Here is a 23,685-nt window from a genome sequence, read left to right as displayed (position 1 = left end):
CATCAAAAGCTACACACAAACGGACTGGACGGAAACAAAAGAAAAGACCCATCTGTGTGCTAACTACAAGAAACGCACCTCACCAACAAAGATACATACAGACTGGAAATGAAATGATGGAAAACATGTTCTATGCCAGTAGAAAGGAAGAATAAGCAGATGTAGCTGTTCTAAAATCAGACAAAACAGACTTTAACACAAAAGCTTTAAAAGAGATGAAGAAGGGCTTACATAATGTTAAGGGACACGTTTAAAAGAAATAGCTATAACAAATGTAGATACACACAATGTCAGCACAACTGGCCATTTATTAAAGTAGTAAGAAATCTAAAGGGAGACACAGAATCTAATAGAATCAAAAGAGGGGCTTCAACACCCCACTTTTATGGAAAGACAACCAGCAAAGAAACAACAAAGTAAATCTATACTATTGACCAAATGAACCTAATATGATGTGTATAGAACATGTCATCCCACAGCTGCAGGGTCTATGTTCTTTTCATCCATACATGGAACTTACACTAGAATAGACCATAACAAAAAAAGTCTCTGCAATTTCAAAAAACTAATAGCATACCACATGTCTTCTCCAACCCACCGCAGAAAGAAGTTTCAAATCAATAATTTTACAAACTCTGGAAAATATGCAAACACATAGAGATGAAACAATAAGCTACTGAATGAATGAACAGAGGGTCATACAGAAATCAAAAGAAAAATTAAATGGAAAAATGAAGATGGCAGCAAAATATATTTTAAAAAATTACTGGATCTAAGTGAAAGCAGTAGTAACAGGGAAGTTCATAGCAATTAGTGCCGGAATCAAGAAATCAGAAAGGCATCAAATAAATGATCTATTATTTCATCTCAAGCATCTAGAAAAGCAACAACAAATCAAACCCAAAGTTAGAAGGAAGAAAGAAATAACAAAAATGAAAGCATAATCAAAATTGAAACAAAAAAGATACATAAGATTAGTGTGTTTTTTCGAAGAGCTGTTATTTTTCCAAAAATAAACAAAATTTAACCAAAAAAAAAAGGGAGTACCCAAAGGAATGAAAAAGATATATGACAATGGATACAACAGATATACAAAGAATTATCAGGAATCGCTGCAAACAGTTATATGCCAGCATATTGGAAAGTCTAGGGGAAAACTGGATAGATACGTGGATACATGCTGTCTACCTCAATTGAGCATGAAGGCCACACGCTACCATATGACCCAGTCTTCCAAACAAAATGAAATCAGCACATGAGAGTGTGTGCACCTGTGCTTATACACCTCTGAGCGCAACAGCTAAGATGTGGAATCAGCCATGACACGCATTGCAGACGACTGAATAAAGAAAATGTGGTGCCATACTGTGGACTAAAACTCAGCTATTACAACAAAAATGAAGCCTTGTCTTCTACAAAAGGGATGCAACTGAAAACATTTACGCTTAGTATCTAAGTCCCCAAAAGACAAATATCATGTTTTCTCTCTTCTCTGTAGTAACTAATACATAAAATACCAAAAAAGTAACATAAATGAATGAGATTGACAGTTTTTTAATTACTGTTTATAGCTTTTTCGTACTCTTGATGAATAGCAGGGATTTTTCTTAAACTGCTTATTACTTGTCCAATTCTTTAACTCATATAGTATTAGCCTGTGTAGTGAACTTAAAATATGCCACTAAAAAAAACTTTAAGAAAAGAATTAAGGAAGGGGCCCAGTGTGGTAGCCTAATTTGTTAGTATGAAAATGCTAATAATTCAAGAGAAATTTCACTACTAAAATGGTCTTCCTCATGATCTCCAAGTTAAGTAGAAAGGCAAAATTTGAATATTCTTCTATTTGCTGTACTATATCCTAGGATTTTGAAAAATGGATACAGGGAAAATGTAGACTACCTTCAGGTGTCTTGCAACTTCAGGGTTAAATAGAGGTGTTTTGATATAATGGAAGAAGAGCGTTGCAATTCTTTTCCTGAGCCCTTCAAGATTATGAGGTCTGACTCCTCTCATCGTGAGGTCGACCTCTCTGTCGATCAGCTCTAGGATTTCCTGGGTCAGTTTACATGCATGTTCCTAAACAAAATACAGAAACAGTCAGCATCAACTTTTAAGTATCACTGAGTTTATTTTCGAAAATCCCAGCAAACCAGCAGCTAAATTACAGAAAAAGTGAAACATTGCTCACAGAAGTGTGAATTGATACTACTAATTGGAAAAAAAAATCGGTATTATATAACAATAAAGTTTAAGATCTGTATAATCTTCCATAATTGTATCTTCAGTGCATTAGAGAAACAGGCATGAAGGACTATTGATCACAGCAGCCAAAAGTTAGAAACAACCATAAATCCCTAAGAAAATGACCGATAAAATTATAGCTTATTCATACAACAGAACAATACATAATACACAGAAATGAATGAACTATTACTATAGATAATAACAAGCTCAAATATTATTAATTTTTAGAAAAATCAAGTACAAAATACTGCATAGAATATAATTTTATTGACAAAATTCAAAAGTAGGCCAGACTGAACTACATGGTCAGAGATTCATAGAGATGTGGTCAAACTACAAAGCAACATGAAGAAAAGGACTACCAGGAAGGACACTGTAGCAGCTGCTTCTAAGAAATGAAAAGGTTTGCAACTGGAAGGGAGAGTAAGATGCTGGAAACACTGGCGATGGCCCATTTAAGATCTAATATATGCTAAGCTACATCATGTATGCATTTATGCACATGTATCAATACTTCACAATAATTAATAAAAACAGAAAAGAGTGTGGTTGACTGAGGAAGCCCTTTGGGGCCACAGCTGTGGCACAGCATGTGAAGCCACATCTACACCACTCGCAACCTGTCCTGGCACTGTCCGTGTCTGGCTGCTCCACATCTGACACACCCCCCTACTAACGTGCTGGAGAAGGTGGTCAAGGTGGCCCAATTGCTTGGGTCCCAGATAGCTACATGGCAGACCCCTAAGAAGCTCTTGGCTTTGGCTTCACCCAGCCATCTGGAGAGTAAACCAGTGCTTATAATTCTGTAATTCTTTGAAATAAAGTAATTCAATCCTTTTTGTGAAAAGGAAGTGAAGTGGTCGCAATGATCCTAGAGTTTTTCCCTTTGATGAGGAATACAGAAAACCTATCCCTTGTGGTAACTGCTGCGGGGTACTGGCCAGGTCACCCCCGTTTTGCGAGGGGAGCACTCAGTGTCTCAGCTTCGGGTTGGGGCAGCTTGCAAGTCTCACCTAAACCTCTTGTTGCAGTCACCCTGGTTGGAAACGAGCCATCTTGGCTGAGGATAGCTACCGTTTGCTGAAAAGAACTGTCTTACCCCAAGTCAGGCTTTCTTCTCAAAAATATCAAATGTGGAGGTGTAAAGTCCCAGAACTATGAGAATTAAGGGTAGGTGGAAAGAAAATATGCAGTGCTGGCCCAGGTTTATATCCAAGTAGGTTTACTGGGTTCTCAGACTCACCCAGTGTTCATTTTCTTGATAAAAAAAAAAAAAACCGGAATGGAATAGCAGAGAGTGTAGCCAACCCACCACTGATTTCTTGATGAGTGGGCTAAGAGCTAAGAGATGGGAAAAGACCACGTGGGAGATCCTGCAGACGTCCTACCCTGGAACTAAGGGAGTCTGGGTAGAAGTGGCCTAATTAGAGCGGTCAGAATTTTGCTCCGTACAACTCGTTCTTCAAGTATGAGAGGAAAGTGTCGCCATGGTTACAAAGGTCACTGACTCTGAGCTTCCAAAGGCAGTACGGCTGTTGTCATCCAGTGAGGACAGGAATATGTTTAGACAAAGAGATTGACATTTTTTATATATCTTTTTCTTATTTTGACAGTAAGTGGAAGTCTGGTTAGTTAGATCTTTCAGGGCGCAGGTTACCCCAAAATGTAGGCACCCCAAATGTGCAGAGGGTGAAGGCAATCTAAGATGAGTAATAAAGAGACAATGGGTGAGGCCAGTGTTGTTACACTGCAAGTTAAGCTGCTTCTTGCAACGCCAAAATGCTGGTTCAAATCCTGACTACTCCACTAGCAGAGCAGCAGGTGTGGCCCGAGTACCAGGGCCCCTGCCACCCACCCGCTTGGGAAACCCAAATGGAATTCTAGGCTATCGGTTTCAGTCCGAACCAGACGCAGCCGTCCCGGGCACTGGGCAGTGAAGCAGCATTAGGATTTTGCTCTCTTCTCTCTCTCTGTTTTTGCCGTTCTTCCTCCATTTCTCTCCACTCTCCCTCATCTCTGTCACTTTGCCTTTCAAATAAATAAATCTTTTCTTCAAAGGAAAGTGGGAAAATAACTCTGTATCATGACCTGAAGCCAGAAACAACAATAGAGACTGCTTTTTTCCCTTCAGGATCCTTGCTCCTGTAAGTTTCTCCAATTAAAAAAAAATGGGCCAATCCAAATTTCCAGCAGACACTACTGAGATATGTGGCATAAAACAAATACATCTCTGCCATTGTCCATGCCCACAATGATGGACATATGATTGTGTGTGAAGAACTATACCATAGTAATGATACAGGAGAACTCAGTGAGAGGGGAGAGAATTGGGACTGTATTGTAAAATGATAATAAAAACAAGTAAAATTAAAAACAAAACAACAAAATAAATACATCTGAGCAGCAGTGAAGTGCTGTGTCCACCACATCCAGTCCTAACATCAGTATTCACCACCCCCCCCCAGTAAATTGTTGCCTGAGAGTTCTCAACTGAGTCTTTTTCTGAGAATTTCTCTCTTGTGAAGACAGTTGCCTCATTCAGTCACGTGTTCCCTAGGGCAGCCCATGGGCAATCAGCGGTCAAGCTGGGAGTTAAATAATTCTGTCCTTTTGCAACAACTCAAGATAACTCTGGAAGGGCTTCCCAGCTCCAGGGCTCCCAGGAGACCGGCTGGTCATGACAAGACTGCACCACACCGTAATTTCCCCAGCTGCCAAACCCCCCATCTCTGCTTCCTGACTGCAGTTCTGCCGACAGCATAGTGAGCAAACTGCTCGAACACACTTCGCCATCTCAGAACCAGCTTTTCATGAGAAAATTTGACCTGTGGCAGACATCTCTGTTTTCATTAAAAGCCAGGAATAAAAAAACAGAGCAAAACAACAACTGATCAGAAAAAAAGATAACATTATGTATACTAGTGCTGCTTTAAAATAGTTCAGATACATTTTCCTTGACACTATCAAAATAGATACTGTTTAATTGAACTAAGTACGAGTGTGATGCTCCATTTTTGCATATATTTTCACTCATTGAATAAAGGTGCATTTACTTTTAGAATATTAATCCTATATGTACATTCATTATGTATCATAACATGTGTTTAGAGAACTCTTGGGTAAAAATTAATGTAGCAATCATGTTGGTCTTCAAATTATATCTAAACAGTACAGCTGTTGGCAAAATGAAATTTATATGTAAATATTAATAATGGTTCTCACTTGCTTATTTTGGTCTCCAACTGTGTATTGATGGCGCCCACACCCGAAAGCTCAGAAAGTGCACATACCTTCACAGTGTGCTTCAGCGTCAACAGCACGTCCAGTCGCTCGTCCTGAGAGAGGTTTTTCAGCAGAATGCATTTGTAGATGTCTTGCAGCTCTCTGGCTCTGAGGGTGAACTGTGTGTCCATCTCAATGATGTTGCCCGTAGCTGTTCTCCATGACTTCGGAGCGGAACACTTCAAAAGAACATTATGCTTGTAACCGGCGGTTGAGTAAAGGCTAGCACTCAGCACTTCACCCCGTCTCCGAAAAGTTTACTTTAATATCACTTGTGGCTAAAATGTATCACCAATTAAAAGATAATAATAATTGAAGGATTTTATAGACCTGGCAGGAGTAAAACAGTTTTTAAATTTGAGAAAGAGCTTTCAGTCTTTACAAGTGAAAACACTTCTGTAGGATTCAGGATTTCTAATTGGTTTGTACTAATTAGTCTGTTGGATAGCTTGCTAGGCATACAGAATTATTCATTAACTGCATAGGGGAGTGCAGGAACATGCTATTGAGAGTGTTATCAAAAATTTTATCTGCTTTGTTCAATTATACTGATTATATAAGTACGTGCTGATCATGCCTTTCCAACTGAAAACAACTTTTATGGAAAAACTGTGACAATCTTGAATATATTTAAACATAAAAACAGACCGACTTGGTGAATTATGGTTGGTGTCCCATTGAAATAAACTTCAACCATTTCAAAATCCTTCACGAATGGGCCCGGCGGCGTGGCCTAGTGGCTAAAGTCCTCGCCTTGAACGCCCTGGGATCTCATATGGGCGCCGGTTCTAATCCCGGAAGCTCCACTTCCCATCCAGCTCCCTGCCTGTGGCCTGGGAAAGCAGTTGAGGACGGCCCAGTGCATTGGGACCCTGCACCCGCGTGGGAGACCTGGAAGAGGTTCCAGGTTCCCGGCTTCGGATCGGTGCACATCGGCCCGTTGCAGCTCACTTGGGGAGTGAATCATTGGATGGAAGATCTTCCTCTCTGTCTCTCCTCCTCTGTGTATATCTGGCTGTAATAAAATGAATAAATCTTAAAAAAATAAATCCTTCATGAAGCAGATGTCTGCAGTGAGACAAATATTCAGCAGGACGTGTGTATCCTTGCATTCCACATCTTGGAATTCAACCCACCAAAGGACAAAGAAACGCTGCACCTGTACTGAGAAGGCTCACAGGCCTTTCTTCTGGCTCTTACTTTCCTTACAGTATTGGCACATAGTTACACAGTGTGCCCTTTTAGCTCGCTTTATGCCACACTTGGAGTAAGTCAACCTTTAGATGTAACTTAAAGCTTAAATGGAAGCTCTCCATATTGGAAGATACAGTAGGAATGCTGACTAACCCAGAGATGTAATATAAGGCTGTATTTAAATGATGGTGTAACAAGAACAATTTTTTTAGTTATTACATCAGTTTACTTTCATTCCATTTCATATTACCAGCAATGGGAAGGGTAAGGCTATGTCTTAAAAACAACTTATTTGATACATTTTCATAGTAAAGGCATGTCCTGATACAAGGCAAAAGCGATGTTGTTTAAAGCTAGGAAACTTCACCAGAAATTCCCAAGTCTCCGTCCTGATCGTCACACAGTAAAGGAGAATTTGCAGTCCCATAATTAATGCATAGTGTGATATTGCAAATATACTAAATAAAACATTAATAATAAAATAGTTTATTACTTAATAATGAGTACTTTGGGCAGATCTAAGAATGAATTTGAAAACTTGCTTCAAAGCCCCTTTAGAAAATGTAAAGGAATGAGCAATCTTAGGCTACGCTCATATTGCAATATTCTGAAGTCTATCTAATGCCTTCATCTTTTTGCATGTGATTTTCCTCCAGTTTGATCTATTAAAATCATTTTCTTTGAGGCCCAGCACTGAGGTGCAGTGGGTTAAGCCACTGCCTGCAGCACCAGCATCCCATAGGAGCCTTTGTTAGTGTCCCAGCCACTCTACATGTGATTCAGCTGCCTGGTGGTGTAGCTGAGCAAACAGCACAAGGTGTCCCAAGTGCTGCGGCCCCTTCCATGCATACAGCAGACAGAGAGAAAACTCCTGGCACCCGATTTCAGCCAGCCCAGTCCTGGCAACTGCAGCCATTTGGAGAACGAGCCAGCAGATAGAGGACCTCTCTCTCTCTCTCTCTGACTCTCTCGGTCTTAATAAAACTGCCTTTCAAATAAATAAGTCATTCAAATATTTATTGTTTATATATGTGTAATATATACTTGTGTATATATAATTTTCTTTTTATCAAAAACGTCAACAGTATCTTTTGCTGTACATGTTAGTAAGTCACTTCATTAGTAGTAATTGAAACTCAGTAACCACTTAATGAAATCCCTTCATTGTATTTTTTTTTTAGTTGGTGGATTGACCTAACCTTATCTCCCTTTCAAGCCTTTACCCTGTGGAACATAATTGGCTGTGGTAATAGCTTAAGCTGTCCCAAATATATTCTATAACCAAATTCTTCCAGTTCTTCAACTGCGGATCAAAACCCTTCGTTTTCCATGAAGATGGATCCAAGGAAAACAAAGGGTGACTATGAGCAATCATTGCAGGTAACTAGATAACCAGACATTGTTATGAAGCACTTAACTAGTGAAGAGGAGAAAAAAAAAAAAAAAAAACCACAGAATTGAAGGAACAATGAGAAGTTAGGCAGATGAAAAGGACCTGAGATATAATCAAAGAATCAAAGAATCAAGCTCCCTGAGCTGATACCAAGAAGACACATAAAAATCTGGTTGGCAAAGTTGGTTTTATACTAGATATATTTTACCAACTCTGACAACTATGCCTTCAAATCTAAGCTTCTTTGATTGTAGGCCTTCGGGTACTTTTTGTTTTTTTCCCTTTCTGACAGGAAAATGTCAACTTATTGTTTCGTTTCCTTTTGTCAATGAATGCTCTGGCTTGTAATAAGAGATGTACAACAATCACGTTTCTAAATTACTTTAGGAAAATAGGAACACAATCAATTCCATTTAGCTGACAACAAATCAGATGGCACAGGCTCTGGCGGGGGTGGGGGGAACGGAACAGCAGCAAGACACAGCTCAGTGAAGGGCAGGGTGGAGGGGAGGAAAAACCCCTTAGAGTAGGGGGCTTCAACAAAGACAAGACATGACCACACTGAGAGAACCTGTGCCTTCCTGGCCAATCAATCCTCTAGCCCATAAAGCACAAATTGAGAAGACCCTAACCCTCCAAGGCCACTGGGGAGTATCTACTTTGTTTTTCGCAGCAGAGAGGTTCTGTCCATTCAGAGTCAGAGTGGCAGTCCTGTTTAACGCATACTCAGAAAGAGATGGTTTCACTTTTCCATCCCATTAGCAGTTGGCCACCTGAGTGTGGAGAAAAAGCATTTAGACAACACAGCTAATATGAACTCCACTCTCTGTAAACTTGTTAACTGTGACAAGTACTGCTCAAATTAAAAAAATCAAAGGAATAACTGGTCCCGACTCTAGGGAAAAATCTCTTGTAGAAAATCAGATTATCTCTTTGGGTAAAGAGCTCCTAAAAGATGTGTTAGAAATAAGGTGATGATTTCTGTACACAGTTTTAAACATGTCATAACCTATGGAAGCCAGTGTTTAATGTGTTAAAATTACAAATTGTTTTACGCTTCAAAAAATCTTTAGAGTTAGCCTTTTATGAAGATGAGAACTAGAAAAAACTATTACAACTTATTAGTTTAATTCTTTGGATTAATTTAAAATCATATTAATGATTGAGATAAATTCTATGATCAGGATAGTAAAACAAATAATAAAATAGTGGGAGCTACTGTCATCATACAGCAGGTTAAGCCACCACTTGCGGTCCCTGCTTCCCATATTCGAAAGCCAGTCCAGTCCCAGTGGATTTGCTCCCAGTCCAGCTTCCCACTACCTGGGAAGCCCAAATGCTCGGCTCTGCCCTCATGTGGAGACGTGGATGGTATTCCTGGCTGCCGACTTCAGCCTGGCCCAACCTTGACTGCTGTAATCATTTGGGAATAGAAACAGTGGATGGAAGATTAAGTGTGTGTGTGTGTGTGTGTGTGTTGCACACTCTTTCGTGTTCTTTAAAATAAATATTAAAATATATAAAGAAAATAAAATAGTGATTTAATAAATCATATAATTTTGGACTGATATTAAAGGCAAAACATAAACATTTGTTCTCCAGGTTATTTTCAAGTTGCGGTAAGGTAATTATTTCTCTTGAAATGTTGACACATTGGGAGACAGGCTGTGTGAATACTGCAGGATTGGATCCACCTGCAGGGGAGTGGGGTGAGGGAGGACAGGATGAGTTGCCATGGGTACCGTTAAGGTATCTGGAGAGCAATGATAGCAGACATTGGATGTGTGATTTGAAAGCTCCTATTAGAGTCTGAAACTGTCAGGAATTGAGGTTCACGTCACTGGTTCACTGACATCAGACAGGAGACAACACAGTTAGATGAGAGGGGCACCTTTAGGAAATTAAAAGTAAATAGTGGTGAGGAACAAATGTTCTCCAATAACCAGGATCGTGGCTAACATCTTGAAGAATTGCATGCTTTTGCTTTCTTCTGGCTGGATTGACTAATTGCTTGGAAAGATCAGGTTTATAAAAGGAAATTGGTCACTATGGAAACAGACTATTCAATATCAAACAAGCACTTTGACCACAAAAGGGTAATTACTTTATTTTTTTGCCTTAATTCCATGTTTCATGACCTTCAATAATCGTTCATCCTTTTGTTCAGAAGTTTCTAGCCAGTTGATGGTGTAGAGACGCAAAGTCAGAGCCCCAGTCCCCAGCTAATGTCCCCGGGTTGCTTAGCACCAGGAAATTCAGAGACTTTAATATTCTAGATTTTTTTATCAGAATATGTGACTCATTTATCTAGCCAGCCTAAATCATATGAACGAGTCACAAACAAGGCATTTCTTTCTTTCCCTATTTGGTCAAATCCCTCTCGTCAAGGACATGCCAATTTCGTGTTGGTTGTCCATCTATATGCTAGGCTGCAGTTAAAATCCAAGGCATACTGTATCAGATGAAAAATTCCTACAGAGAACTGAAAGAAATGGTTAGTCAAAATGCTCAACAAAAATTCATGGAAACTCTTACTACAAGTCTCCTTTAGTTCATGATTCTGTCTTTTTTAACTTACTCTGTACTATACTTAAACAGCATTTTCTTCACTGACCTTATCCAAAAAGGCTTGTACTGCTTCTTCCTGGCTCGTCATATAAGCATCGTATCTGTGTCTCCCAACGGAAGCAATTAACTGGGTCTCTTTCTCCAGCAGTTCGCACAAAGCAGCTTTCCTTTCAGCTCCAGTGAAAGATTGGTTAATGCAGTCAAGTTCCTTTTGCTTCCAGACTAGAAGAATAACACGAAGACTCATGAGTTTTCAAAACCTGATTCTACACAGATCATTTTTTACCATGACAGTTTATTTGTATATCAATTTAGACAATATATGTGAACAGAATGATACTGTACACCTGTTGTGAGGAGGCAAAATAGGATGATGGGAGCTAACCAACTTGAAGCTACCGAGTCAGACAAGCAAAAAGAAAACTGTGCAGATAGCATCAAATTATGCTGCCCAATCAACACAAACACTCCCCAGCATACATGTGTGCACGCACACACACACACACACACACACAGAGCTTAAGTTTTGTCATAGCCTTGTCTATGTGTTTCTCAGAGTTCCCACAAGCAGTGCTTGTAGCTGACAGCCCCAAAATTTCAGATCGCCCACATTGTTGGTGCCAAGGCCACACAGCCCATGGATGTATCAGTTATAGGAAACAGGGAGTGTGTCAGGGCCTCCCTGTGCCTGCCCAGCAGCGCGGCTTTCCCCAGTCAGTCCTGCAAGCACCGACTGATGGGATCCTTGGATTTCACCAGTTTTTCACCACACATTCTTTTTCCTCTCCTTTCTCAACTTGTGCAGGTGCTAAATTTCTCCCCAGTTTGCAATTTTCTGGCCTTCTAATTTGACCTCTTCCCCTCATCTTTTACTTCTAACTCCAACTTACTGCTTCTCAAAATGACAGAGTTTTGTGTAGAACTGTTGACTCTCTCCTTCAGTCAAGTACCACCGCGCCATAACACTGGCCCCCTACATTTACTTATTATTCGATTAAATTATAACGTTTATCAGTATAGAATGTGCCACATGAAATAATTTCCAAGAGAAAATGTAAAATATCAAAAACTTTTAGTAAATTCCCTATGTATGAAGAATATCATATTCCCAAAATTAACTTATATCAGAATATGTATTGCTAAGTCCTACTCTAAACCTCAATGAATCAAACTTTTGAAGCTCAAATGTATGCATTTTTAAAGACTTACTTATTTTTATCTTCAAGTCAGAGTAAGAGGGGCGGGGGACACAGAGTGACAGGTTCTGCCCTCTGTTTTGCTCTCCAATAGCTGCACAATGAGAGCTAGGCCAGTCCAAACTTAGAAGCCAGGAGCTTCTTGTGTGCTGGGGCCTGAGGTCTTGGATTATCTTCCACTGCCTTCCCAGGCTGTTGGAGGGACTGAAAGTGAAACAGCTGGGTCTTGAACTGGTGTACATAAGGGATGCTGTTTGCTGCAGGCAGAGGACAATCATACTCTGCCACCACACCACAGTCCCCAAGTATATGCATTTAACAAGTGTTCCATTCAAGTCTTTTTTTTTTTATTAATTACATTGTATTATGTGACACTGTTTCATAGGCTCTGGGATTCCCCCAACCATTCAAGTCTTATAGACAATTTATTCATAAATCAGGAACTAAAAAGTAAACAACAACAAAGCAAATGATCCAGTTAATAAAAGGGCAAAGGAATGACATTTCAAAGCAAGAAGAATGAATGGCCAACCAACATGTTTAGAAATTTTCGGAATTTGCAGTATTTGTTATGCATCAGAGAAATCAAGATCAGAATCACAATGAGGTACGACCTCATCCCAGTTAGAATGACAGTTAGCCAAGAGTCATAAAACGGAAACTGTTGCTGAACACACAGAAAAAGGAATCATTATCCATGTACTCATGGTGGGAATGAAGACAGCCTCTCTGAAGAGCAGTGTGCCTCAGACGCTTAGATGGTTCTACCCAACGCCCCAGCGACCCGCTACTCCAGTTGCAGGAATGTGTTTAAGAAGAACGAAAGCAGCCTATCACAGACACACCCGCACTCCATTCATTGCAGAACTATTCACAAGACATGGAATCAGCCTAGGTGATCTTGACAGATAGAGAAAATGTGGTCTAGGTACACAATATACCATTATTGAGCCATTAAAAATGAATGAAATCCCAACATTCACAACAAAGTGGATGTGGCTAGAGATTACTGCAGTAAGTGAAATAATCCAAACACATGAAAAATGAATATCACAGGTTCTGTCTCCTATGCAGTAGTTCCAAAAACTGATTTGAACTTAAAATACTAATTACTAGAGGCTGGGAAAAGCAGGCAGAGAGCGGACAGAAAGAGGGTGGATCAAAACACTGAAACACAGTTACACTGTCTGATTGTCCTCAGCAGGTTGGGACAACTGTAGTTCACAACTACATACTATGTAAAGAGATGGAAAGGAGGAGCTGGTGGGTTTCAAGCCTAAGATGAAGAAGTCAGGGCCACCACCATGGCTCAACAGACTAATCTTTCACCTACAAGTGCTAACATCCCACAAGGGTACAGGTTCAAGCCCTGGCTGATCCACTTCCAATCCAACTCTCTGCTTACAGCCTGGGAAAGCAGTAGAAGGTAGTCCAAAGCCTTGAGACCCTACACCCACATGGGAGACCCAGAAGAAGTTTCTACTCAAGATATATATACATACATAGAGAGGTGTATGTGTGTCGGTATTCAGTAAAAAAAAAAGTTGTAGCAGTTATATTTAACAATAACTGAAAGAAAAACAAGTGGACAGGGAAATGAACGCAGAGATTGTGGTACACTTGGGCCATGGCGTGCCCAATAGGGAGAAAGAGCATCACAGTGCGTGCCTAGCAGGGATGCGTCTCCGGGCAATATCGAATTCTAAAAGCTAGCTTTAAAAAAAGCATTCTGCATAGGTCCACTTATACAAAATGATGAAATCTGACAAATAAACTCAGGGATGTCAGGTTTTCTTTAGAATAAGGAATACTTAGCACTTGTAGCTTTTTTTTTTTTTTTCAGTTTTCAGGCCTACTATCAATTCAATGAGTCACCATCAACATATTGTCACAAGAAAAAAAATATTTCCTGTATGTGTATACGAATGCATCTAAATAAATTATCCCACATAGTGAAATTATTTCTCTTAATTAGACATCTTTTTACTGCTATTACTGAATGAGAGAGTACTTCCGAAGGTTCTAACTGTGCTATGAATCGGAGCTCAAGTACAATTGTCAATGTTAGCCACAAGAGGGCAGCAATTCCAAAGCCTGGAGTTTGAAATACGGCATGAGGAAAACCCACATGAAAAGAGCAGTATAAATTAAGTCTATGAAATTAGAAGAAATTTTAACTACAACAAAATAAAACTTAGAGATTAATAACCAAAATATTTTAATTTAGAATTTTATCATTGAAATAAATTACTGAAAGATGTCTCTTATGCAGGAAATTTCACTTGGTTCATTTTTTTCTCTGCATAAAAATCATGTGTGAATGGATATGAAGTTACTGGCTCTACTTTAACTTAAAACTTCTGCATAAAATCATTTCCTGTAACTAATTTACATGCTTAGAATGTGATATTCTTAAGTACTTTATAAATGCAATTTTTTTGTATTTTTCACTGTAAATTCTCTGAAGTGAATGCATCAGAAACTAAATCACTTTCATGGATGAACAAACTGAGGTTTGGAAAAAAATAAAATCACAAAGTTTAAAAAAGAAGAGCTTCCTTCAACATATTTTTTATTAATTTTACAGTTGCATATTAGCCAAACAAAAGCAATGGTTAAGTCTATAAATTAACTCATACAAAAATTCCAAATATTATTTTAAATAGGTCTCTGCTATATTAAAACTTGAGTTCTACTCCTAGGCCTCTGGCTAACAATGCTCTCTGTTGAACTACGGGTACTTAAAAATAATCTCTTCCATCATCTCACAGAAAAAATGGAAATAGAAATGAAAAGTAAGATAAATTATATTTCCAGAAGTCAACAACTGGAGGGGAGGAGGAACTGACACACATCTAGACAGCAGGCTCAAAGTCATCTCACACACCGTTAAGATGCACACATCACTAAAACCACTCAATTTTGCGTTAAGACTAGAGTTTAACTACTTCATCTTAAGTTTATATCATCTCACAGCTATTTTGACAGACCCAATACCCAACACCTGAAAGTACATCCACGCATAATAGTCGCAAAAACGGCAGTTTGTTTACAGAAACGTAATGATACAAGAGAGCTTGTTTGAAATTATAACAAAATCATGGAGAAGTCAAGGTTTAACTTTTTGACTAAAAAAATAAATAAATAAAACTGAGTGTCAGCTTTGTGGCATAACAGATAAAGGCACGCCCTACAATGCCAGCAATCCATACAGGTGCCGGTTCATGTCCCAGCTGCTCCACTTCTGAACTGCCCCTTGCCAACGCCCAGAAAACAGCGGAAGACAGCCCTACTGTTGCACCAGTGGGAGACCCGGATGAAGCTGCCCCAAACACTGTGGCCATCTGGAAAGTGAATGGCTCGCTAGCTCGCGCGCGCTCTCTCTCTCTCTGTCTCTCTCCTCTTGGTCTCCTCTTTATCTCTCTGCCACAAGCCCTCCTCTCCTGCTGTAACTCTGCCAATCACATAAGACTTCAACTAGGTGACATGTAACTTGAGATTGAAAAGTGGGCAACAGGGAAAGGACCCTAAGGAAGGGAATGGTGCAGAGAAAGTGCCTGGCTTTTGCTAGTCAGTGAAGTTTTAATTTATTGGTGATTTGACGCAAGTACTGGGGGGTGGGAGGGAAAGTACAGGTGTCACTGTTCAGACCCTAGGTGAGTACATTCACATATTATTACAAATAGGTGGGGATTAGGAGGTTGTTGCAAAACCATTTCTCAGCAGAATCGCCCCAGAGGCCAGACTGATGGATGAAAGCACATCTCATTCTGAGCACACCAATTGCCCAATCCATCAGAAAACCTCATTGTCACAAGCAAGAATATCTCATTAAATCACATAGCAAAACTTAAAATTCACAGAGCAGCATACATATTGTGTCAACTATCGACTAACATGAAAGCATTTCAAAGTTTATCCCAGCTTTAATTCCTGTCCCAAATGTAAGATATTGTTTGTCTTTCTAAATTCTCTAGTCCTGATTCCCAGCAAATCTACATAAAAGTAACAGTCTTCCTTTTGTCTCCCGTAAAATTTTTTTCTATGGAAGGAAAATTAAAAGGTAATATTTTATGCAAAGTCAGTGTCAAACTTACGCTCTAGCGCATTATAAAGAAGCTCGAAGTCATCGTTCGTCCTAGGATTACGCCTCCGGTAATAGTCCAGTTGCATCCATTCTTCTTTTTCTCTTTGCTTCCTTAGTTCTTCCTCAGCTTCCCACTCCAGTCTCAGCTGCTTCTGCATTTTTAAGTTCTCTACCAAGACCCTGGCATGCCATCGCCTGTAGTGCGTCTGAATCTTTATCACCTACAGGCACATTAAAAGCAAATTTTTTTGAAGCCTATTGGTAACTTTTTCATCAGATGATAAAAAAGGGAACAAAGATAATTTCCAATCCAGCTGCAACAACAAAACCTTGGGATCTACGTGTGGTTCGTTCCCCGCAAGATCTTCTCAAAACGTGAATTGTAAAGTCACAGACACGGCTTGTCACTGCTGTTGGGCTCTCAGGTCCGGCTATCACACTTTCACCGTTGGCTGTCAGCACAATGCTTAGGCGCACCGATCAACTTGAATCCTCCATTGCTACTCACTAACTGATTTGGGGTAAGCTATTTGCTCTACTGAAGACCCTCAATGTGTAAAATGGTGACATGCATTGCCTAGCCAATCCTGCGCATCACATCCTCAATAAATAATACTACTATTGTGATCAACCTTAATCGTCTCCAGGTTATCTCCATTTTCATTACTTTAGGCTCATACTTGAGTAAAATTGTAGTCTCTAAACATACAGGTATGTTCCTCAGAAACAGAAGAACAGTCAACTTCCTTCGGGACTCAGGAGAGGAGCCTTCTCTGGTCCTTACTTAGCTCCAACTTTGGCTCCCCACCCTCTCTTGCAATGACCACCAGGGTTGCTCCCAAGCCCCCAAAATTAGTCCAGTTAGACACAGACCACTAAGGAAAGCTTAGTACAGAGAGGAGAAAGTCAGCTTGCATTCCCATATACCTTCCTAGGCAGGACACAAAGATCAGTTACTCCTCACTAAGCTATTGAAGATTTCTCTGCACAGCCCTCCTAAAACTGTTCTGCTCCCCAATTGTTACCATATGACTTGTTAGAGTTATAAGCCTGTTTGGACTATCTTAAAATACACGAAGTTCAGTAAAAATCGTGCTTGAATACTATAAGCTGCTAAATGTAAATATAAAGAAAAAAAGACACAAGACAGCTGAATAGTACCCTATAACCATTGTAAGTTTTATAGCAGTCGGTTATGTATAAACTAAAAATTGAGATGTCAATGAAGTGCCAGGATCCCATATGGGCTGGTTCTAATCCTGGCAGCCCCGCTTCCCATCCAGCTCCCTGCTTGTGGCCTGGGAAAGCAGTTGAGGACGGCCCAAAGCCTTGGGACCCTGCACCCGCGTGGGAGACCTGGAAGAGCTCCTGGCTCCTGGCTTCGAAATGGCTCAGCACTAGCCATTTATTCTGTAACAGGAGTTAGTATCATGGCACAGAACTGTTCAGAAGGCTGATGGTGACCAAACGCAGCATAAAAAGCACCTGGATTTCATTATGCAAATTATTCAGACTAGAAATATGTAATATTCTGGTTCCTCATATTAGAGATAAAGATTCATTTTATCACCCATAAAACAAGGCCCACACACACAGGAATTCCTTCGCAAGCCTGTGTGGCTTAGTCAAACACACAGACAGCAAGGAACAATTCACTGATTTAAATACTCAAATCATATTTTTCATATTCATCTATCAAGTTCTCTCACCGCCTGTAATCTGCGGTCACCTTGGTCTTCAGAGGAGAAGTATTTTCCTGGTGTTACCAATTTGTCAGTTATATTGGAGACATACACACCAATTTTAGTCATTTGTGTGGATGCTGTATTTGCAGTCTGCTGGAACTTTTTTCTCAGAGAAACTGTCTAAAATAAAAACATGGGAAATGTAAGTGCCCACTATGTAAATACAGAGCCAGGAGAATTATTTTTCTACATATTTAATTTCTATTACTTTAATTTCTGTACATTTAGATTTTTAGATTCATATGTTATAGTGATTGCTGATGCTATAACTTCAGAAACTTAAATGAAAAAAATTAAAAATATTACCTGTGTATCCCTACAAAATACATCAGGTCTTCCAGAAATCTTTTTAGGTACAGTCTGCGTTCCAGCATTATGATATTCTACGCCTGTTATTTTATGTCTGAATCCACCAAGAAATGGTTTATGAAAGTCAGATTTGATAATCTCAACAACTACCTCCTGGGACTGATCAATGCCTGAAGAGATAAAATCCAAAATTGAATGAAACTTCCAGTATAAAGAAAGTGTAAAATACTTTGTCCAAAAAGCATCAAGTAACTAACCAGTTTCTATGGTGACAGTTATGATGTGAGAGAGCCTTTTTAGTACAGCTACATTTGTGATTGGATACAGTTCCTGATTTGCAGAAAAGATTTCCACTTGTATAATATCCTGTGGCTTGACTCCATATTGAATTAGAGACTCGTTATTTTTAACAATTTTTCCTAAAAAAATAAAAATTTTAAGAAATTTCATGACAGTAATTTGGCTTTCTTCTTTTTTAATGGTGCACAATATCATCTTTTGATATATCTAAACATTGTAGAATGCCTGTCAAGCTAACTATGTATGTCTACTATTGCTTTACATAGTTTTGTTTTTGTGAGTAAAAAAAAAAAAATACTTAAAATCTACTCTCCCAGTACCCCTCAGGTATACAGCTTTCTCATTAACTATAGTTACCATGATATGCAATAGATTTCTGGAAATGCTTAATCATATGTGTTCATTTTAAGTAGATGGAAAACATTAAACATGTTTAGTTATTTAGTGCAGGATTAATGGCTCCACCTCTTGCTCACATGTTTGTATAAAATCCTCCAAACCAAATATCTACATATATGCTATACTTCAAATCAGGAAGACTGAAAGTGGCTTTCGTGAGCAGGAATTCAGCCTTGTAAACAGAGCTCCAAGTCTCAACTCACTGCAAGTAAATGCATAATAAACATGGAAATTCTTAATATTTAAAAACACATTCTACAGTAGGAGCAGCAGAATATTCTAAACATTGGCTCTAGTAAAAACTGCAGTGTGTTATTCATCACCGCAAGCCAGATCAGGAAGAGCATGATTAGCTCAGTCCCCAGCCCCCTGGTGCACTCAGAAGTCCAAAGAACTCTGCCTTTTCTTTCCCTCCAAATACAAAACTGACATAAATGAATGCATTTCAAGGTATGTATATAAAGTTTAGTTTTGCACTGAAAATCCCAAGAGGCATTTAACCACAACACCAACTGCCCATCAAATCTCCAAACCTTTAAGGTAAAATATTGGCATTTGCCTACGATGCATTCTGTGAAAACATATATTCAGTTATGTTGGTCTAGTTACCTTCAGAGGCTTCCTATTACGATGCAAGGCCTATGCAGCGTCAGCGGGCTGCTCAGTACTGTGCACGCACCATGAAGGCCTGCCGCCACGGGAATGCCCTCACGGCACGCTACCCTGCCGGGCCCCCCCGTCCTGGGCAGCACCGCTCCTGGCCCTTGTTCCCTAGCTTCTGCTCCCATTTCCCATACTTAATCTACTTCCAGTCATTCAACACTTCTTGAACCCTTCTTGTCTTTTTGGGATTTGACCTAGTACCATAACATCATTTAATTATTTAGACGGATTACAATATCCTAGGCTCCTTCCTCCCGTTCCCATGGCTTTTCACGCCTGTTTCCATTATGCCTTGTGGAAACTATGATACGCATCTCCTCTTTGAGTAGTTGGCACAGTATGTTGGAAAAATATGTCCTCAAGAAAAATGTGTTCAGAACAAAATTGCAGAACTATGATATCTAAAAAGAAAACATCAAAATATTTAATTTAAGAAACCAAAGGTTTTGATTCGCTGCATGTTAAAACTAACCAAGCTATGACTAACTTTGTAAATCTCCAAACTTACCTGCATACTTTATCTGCAGTAAATAAGCTGGGACACTTAAGAATTGTGAAAAATAATCCTTGAGATTTTTAAAAATGCTGTCAACTTTGTAAGAAATTATAATCTCCTGGCCCACGGGGATAAGTATAACTTTAACTGTAGATTAAAAGAAAAAAAAAGAAAGAATTGAAGTGAAGCATAGAGGATCAGCAACCTATTATCTGCAGATACAAAATTATCAACCAATACTTTAACCACGTGGAAGGCAGCCCATCTGTGCCGGGTCTCCTCACCGCACAGAGTAAGTGACCAACATCCTGGTGTAGGCTTCTGCTTTGGAAATTCATTCAACATCTCAAGAATTAGCATCCACTGTCAATAACTGGTTTATATTTTTCAGTTATAAATACAGCAAATATTTCAGAAAATCAAGCATTATTGTGTAGTAAGAACCGGAAAGGGAGATCTTGAGAAAGAAATGGTGTCCCAAAACTGTAAAAATGGGCATTATAAAGCTCATAATATAGTTCATACCCCACTCTACAAAACAGGAAATGCCACATGCTTGCATGCTGAAAAAAACTGTTATCATAAAATCTGTACACAGTCATAGATTACAGGAAGGAAATACAGCCTTTTAAGATGAATGCAGTGCCTGGCGCGATAGCATAGTGGTTAAGGTCCTCGCCTTGCATGCGCCAGGATCCCATATGGGCTCTGGTTCTAATCCCAGCAGTTCCACTTCCCGTCCAGCTCCCTGCTTGTGGCCTGGGAAAGCAGTCAAGGATAGCCCAAAGCCTTGGGACCCTGCACCGCGTGGGAGACCCAGAAAAGCTCCTGGCTCCTAGCTTTGAAGTGGCTCAGCACTAGCCGTTGCGGTCACTTGGGGAGTGAACCATCGGATGGAAGATCTTCCTCTCTGTCTCTCCTCCTCTCTGTATGTCTGCCTTTCCGATAAAAATAAATAAATCTTCAAAAAAAACCAATGCAAATCTTTTCTATCTAAAGCTTTATATTTTGATGGGCACATGAAGATGAAGTGCAGATCACATATTGTAGACCGAAAACTCTTTATTTCGAGATGCCTGAGATGGTGTTTTTTAAAACTAAATGAGACACTCACCAATAATGCCCTAAGAAAATTTAACTAGGCAATCACATCACTGAGATTCTTTGAGTTTGTTCAACTTTGCTTTTCCAGTTCTCTACCAACGAAGAGGATACTTTCAGGTGTTAAAGAGATGTTACACCGCCAAGCAGCTATTTTAACCATTTTAAGGGTGCCAAAACCTATGACTAAAATATTTGAAAACTTTCACAGTAGTAGCTTCAGGGCAGGGAACTATATTCAGAGAATTTGTGAAGCTCAAAACAATTTTTGAAAAATCAAAAAATGGAGAAGCACATTTCTTATAAATCACAGAACAGGCAAAGACAGAAATATCCAGAAATGGAAGCTCAATGTCCAGCGAACAATGAAACCAAGAGGAGACTGCTTCGGTCGGCCGGGTGGAACCGCTGTAGGCACTTCTCTTCCCTGTCCCCTTCACCGGTGTGGGGACACTCCACACCATGGTAAACTCTCCCACTGGATTCGCAACCTGCGTTTCAGCAGCCACACTCAGCGGTTGTTCCTGTTGTTCAATGATGGCCCCTGTGCTCTACCCTAAGGCTAGAAACTCTCTCGAGGTTCAAGGATATGGAGGAAAAGCAGCAGTTACACATGCAAATGGAAGATCTCTCTGCAACTCCCTTCCGGCTGCTCACCTGTGCTCTGCCCCACATTGGTCAGCGTTACATTGGGTATCAATTTAAAATTGGCCTACAAGAAAAGACAATAAGCTTTCTGAAGCTATCAAAAACGAACACTGAGCAGACTTTAGGAGTATGTAAAAGCAGCATGAAGTCTAGAATGAGCACCTGATACAGAACTAGGAATCCTTGAGTAAAAGCTGTTCCCATCTTGCCTCTTATTAAATATGCACAACCAATTCAAAACTGGAACGCAAAAGAAGCTTGAGCCACACTCAAGAATTGCCTGCATTTTCAAGGTCCCTAAACATTTTTAAAATCTACTGTATTTTAAATATATATGCATATAATTAACATTTGAATACAGATATATACATATGCATACATACATACATATCTGTATTTAAAAGTTAATGCTGTTCATCTGTTAAGCAAGAACAGATAATACATACAGCTGTTTACTGGTTGAGGAAAAGGGAAAGTGATATTGTAAATGTAAAGCAAGTCTTCAAATAAACAATCAAGAAAAAGGAATCGTTCTGTACACTGAGGAAATGAAATGTACTATCCCTCCTGGGCACCAATACCTGTTGCTGAAGAATCGACCACGGACGTTTGCAAAGCCTCCTTCACGGCCTTTATTCTGTCCAGAAGTTCCAGACTGTCCCCTGGACTCTGCTTTCGCTTCTGCCTTGGAATCGGCGGAGTCTGACTGGGTGGGCGACCCTCTTCCGCCGGGGGCCCTTCCTCGCTTGACTCAAGGCTTGAAACGCTGTGGTCACTCCGCCCCTCCTCCGGGACGTCCCTGCCCTCGCCGGGCCCATCTGCTTCAGCTTCCTGCTTTTCAGTTTGTTCTGCTCTTTCAGGCTCTCCTGAGGGAGCTGGAATGTTCTCTGTAGCAAACGCATCCTCATTTTCTGTTTCCGGGTCAACTGAATCAAACTCTTTCTCCTCTTGATCCGACATTTTTCTAAATTGAAAAAGATAAACATGCTTACTACATATGAAAAAGCTTCTACACAAAACAGCAAATCCAACACTGGTATACGTCCATGATATACTACAATGTAGCTTCCGAATTTTCTAAAATGCTGATTAGCCTAGAAAAAAAAAAATCAGGCAAAAAGCATTGATAAAATTTCAATGAAACACCACAGAAACTAGAAATGAATAACAAAAGGACAATCTTGAAACAATAAAATTAAGAAAAGTATTCTTGAAAAAAACAACTTGAAAATATCCTGTCACCAACTCCTTGCACAACACAGGGGGAGCAGTTTACCAACAGCAACCTTACATGCATCAGGATCCCATACAGGCACCAGGTCCTGTCCCGGCTGCTCCACTGCCCATCCGGCTCCCTGCCTGGGGCCTGGGAAAGCCGCTGAGGACAGCCCAAAGCCTTGGGACCCTGCACCCGTGTGGAAGACCCGAAAGCAGCTCCTGGCTCCTGGCTTCGGACTGGCTCAGCTCCGGCCATTGCAGCCACTTGGGGAGTGAACCTGCAGATGAAGAATTATCTGTCTCTCCTCTGTAAATCTGACTTTCCAATAAGAAATATATAAATATATAAATAAATAAATATATAAATATATAAATATACTAAGTTGCCTAATTCTCTCAGGTAGGTATCATTGTGAGCGTTTTGAAGAGAAGGAAGTCAGCACAGAGTAAATAATTTGTTTGGGTCATAAAGCTAGCAAGAGGCTATGGGGCCAAAATCCAGGCAGCTGGGACTGTGCGCTCGTCACCGCTGGATGGCGCTGCACTTCACTGCAGGCACCTGCGGGGCCAGGAGGAGGCAGAGCAGAGGGTCCTGACAACTTAGAACAATCTCAGAACTGCTGAGCTTCCTCCCTGATGAGGCAGCTAAGAGCCCGGATGCTTCTGGGCAGGTTAGCGCATCAGGTCAATTACTGGAGACTGGCTTGCATTTTTTTAAGTGGAAAACATGACCACTATGATAATATTCATTTTTTTCTTTCACCCATCTTGATTAAGGAACTAATTTACAGTGGCTCCTAGCATTTCCCATATGTATCCGAACAAGCTATATTTGCCTGTGT

General features: G+C 40.0%; 1 protein-coding gene across 2 annotated transcripts in view; it reads right to left on the bottom strand.

Annotated features, from left to right (window-relative positions):
• The window catches only part of IQUB (IQ motif and ubiquitin domain containing), a 33,027-nt gene that overhangs the window by 8,221 nt on the left and 1,121 nt on the right, over nucleotides 1–23,685 (bottom strand). For both annotated transcript variants that reach the window (XM_058681397.1, XM_058681398.1), the window contains exons 2-10: nucleotides 22,207–22,589; nucleotides 19,889–20,023; nucleotides 18,276–18,437; nucleotides 18,016–18,188; nucleotides 17,674–17,829; nucleotides 15,975–16,185; nucleotides 10,728–10,903; nucleotides 5,535–5,705; nucleotides 1,900–2,076 (exon numbers count right to left, since the gene is read on the bottom strand). In XM_058681397.1, coding sequence (XP_058537380.1) covers nucleotides 1,900–2,076; nucleotides 5,535–5,705; nucleotides 10,728–10,903; nucleotides 15,975–16,185; nucleotides 17,674–17,829; nucleotides 18,016–18,188; nucleotides 18,276–18,437; nucleotides 19,889–20,023; nucleotides 22,207–22,585 — 1,740 coding nt within the window. In that variant the 5' untranslated portion in view covers nucleotides 22,586–22,589. The remainder of the gene's footprint in view (nucleotides 1–1,899; nucleotides 2,077–5,534; nucleotides 5,706–10,727; nucleotides 10,904–15,974; nucleotides 16,186–17,673; nucleotides 17,830–18,015; nucleotides 18,189–18,275; nucleotides 18,438–19,888; nucleotides 20,024–22,206; nucleotides 22,590–23,685) is intronic.

The sequence above is a fragment of the Ochotona princeps genome, chromosome 25 (assembly GCF_030435755.1).
Source record: "Ochotona princeps isolate mOchPri1 chromosome 25, mOchPri1.hap1, whole genome shotgun sequence".
In the NCBI taxonomy this organism is placed as follows: domain Eukaryota; kingdom Metazoa; phylum Chordata; class Mammalia; order Lagomorpha; family Ochotonidae; genus Ochotona; species Ochotona princeps.
This window is presented reverse-complemented; position numbering and strand designations above follow the sequence as displayed.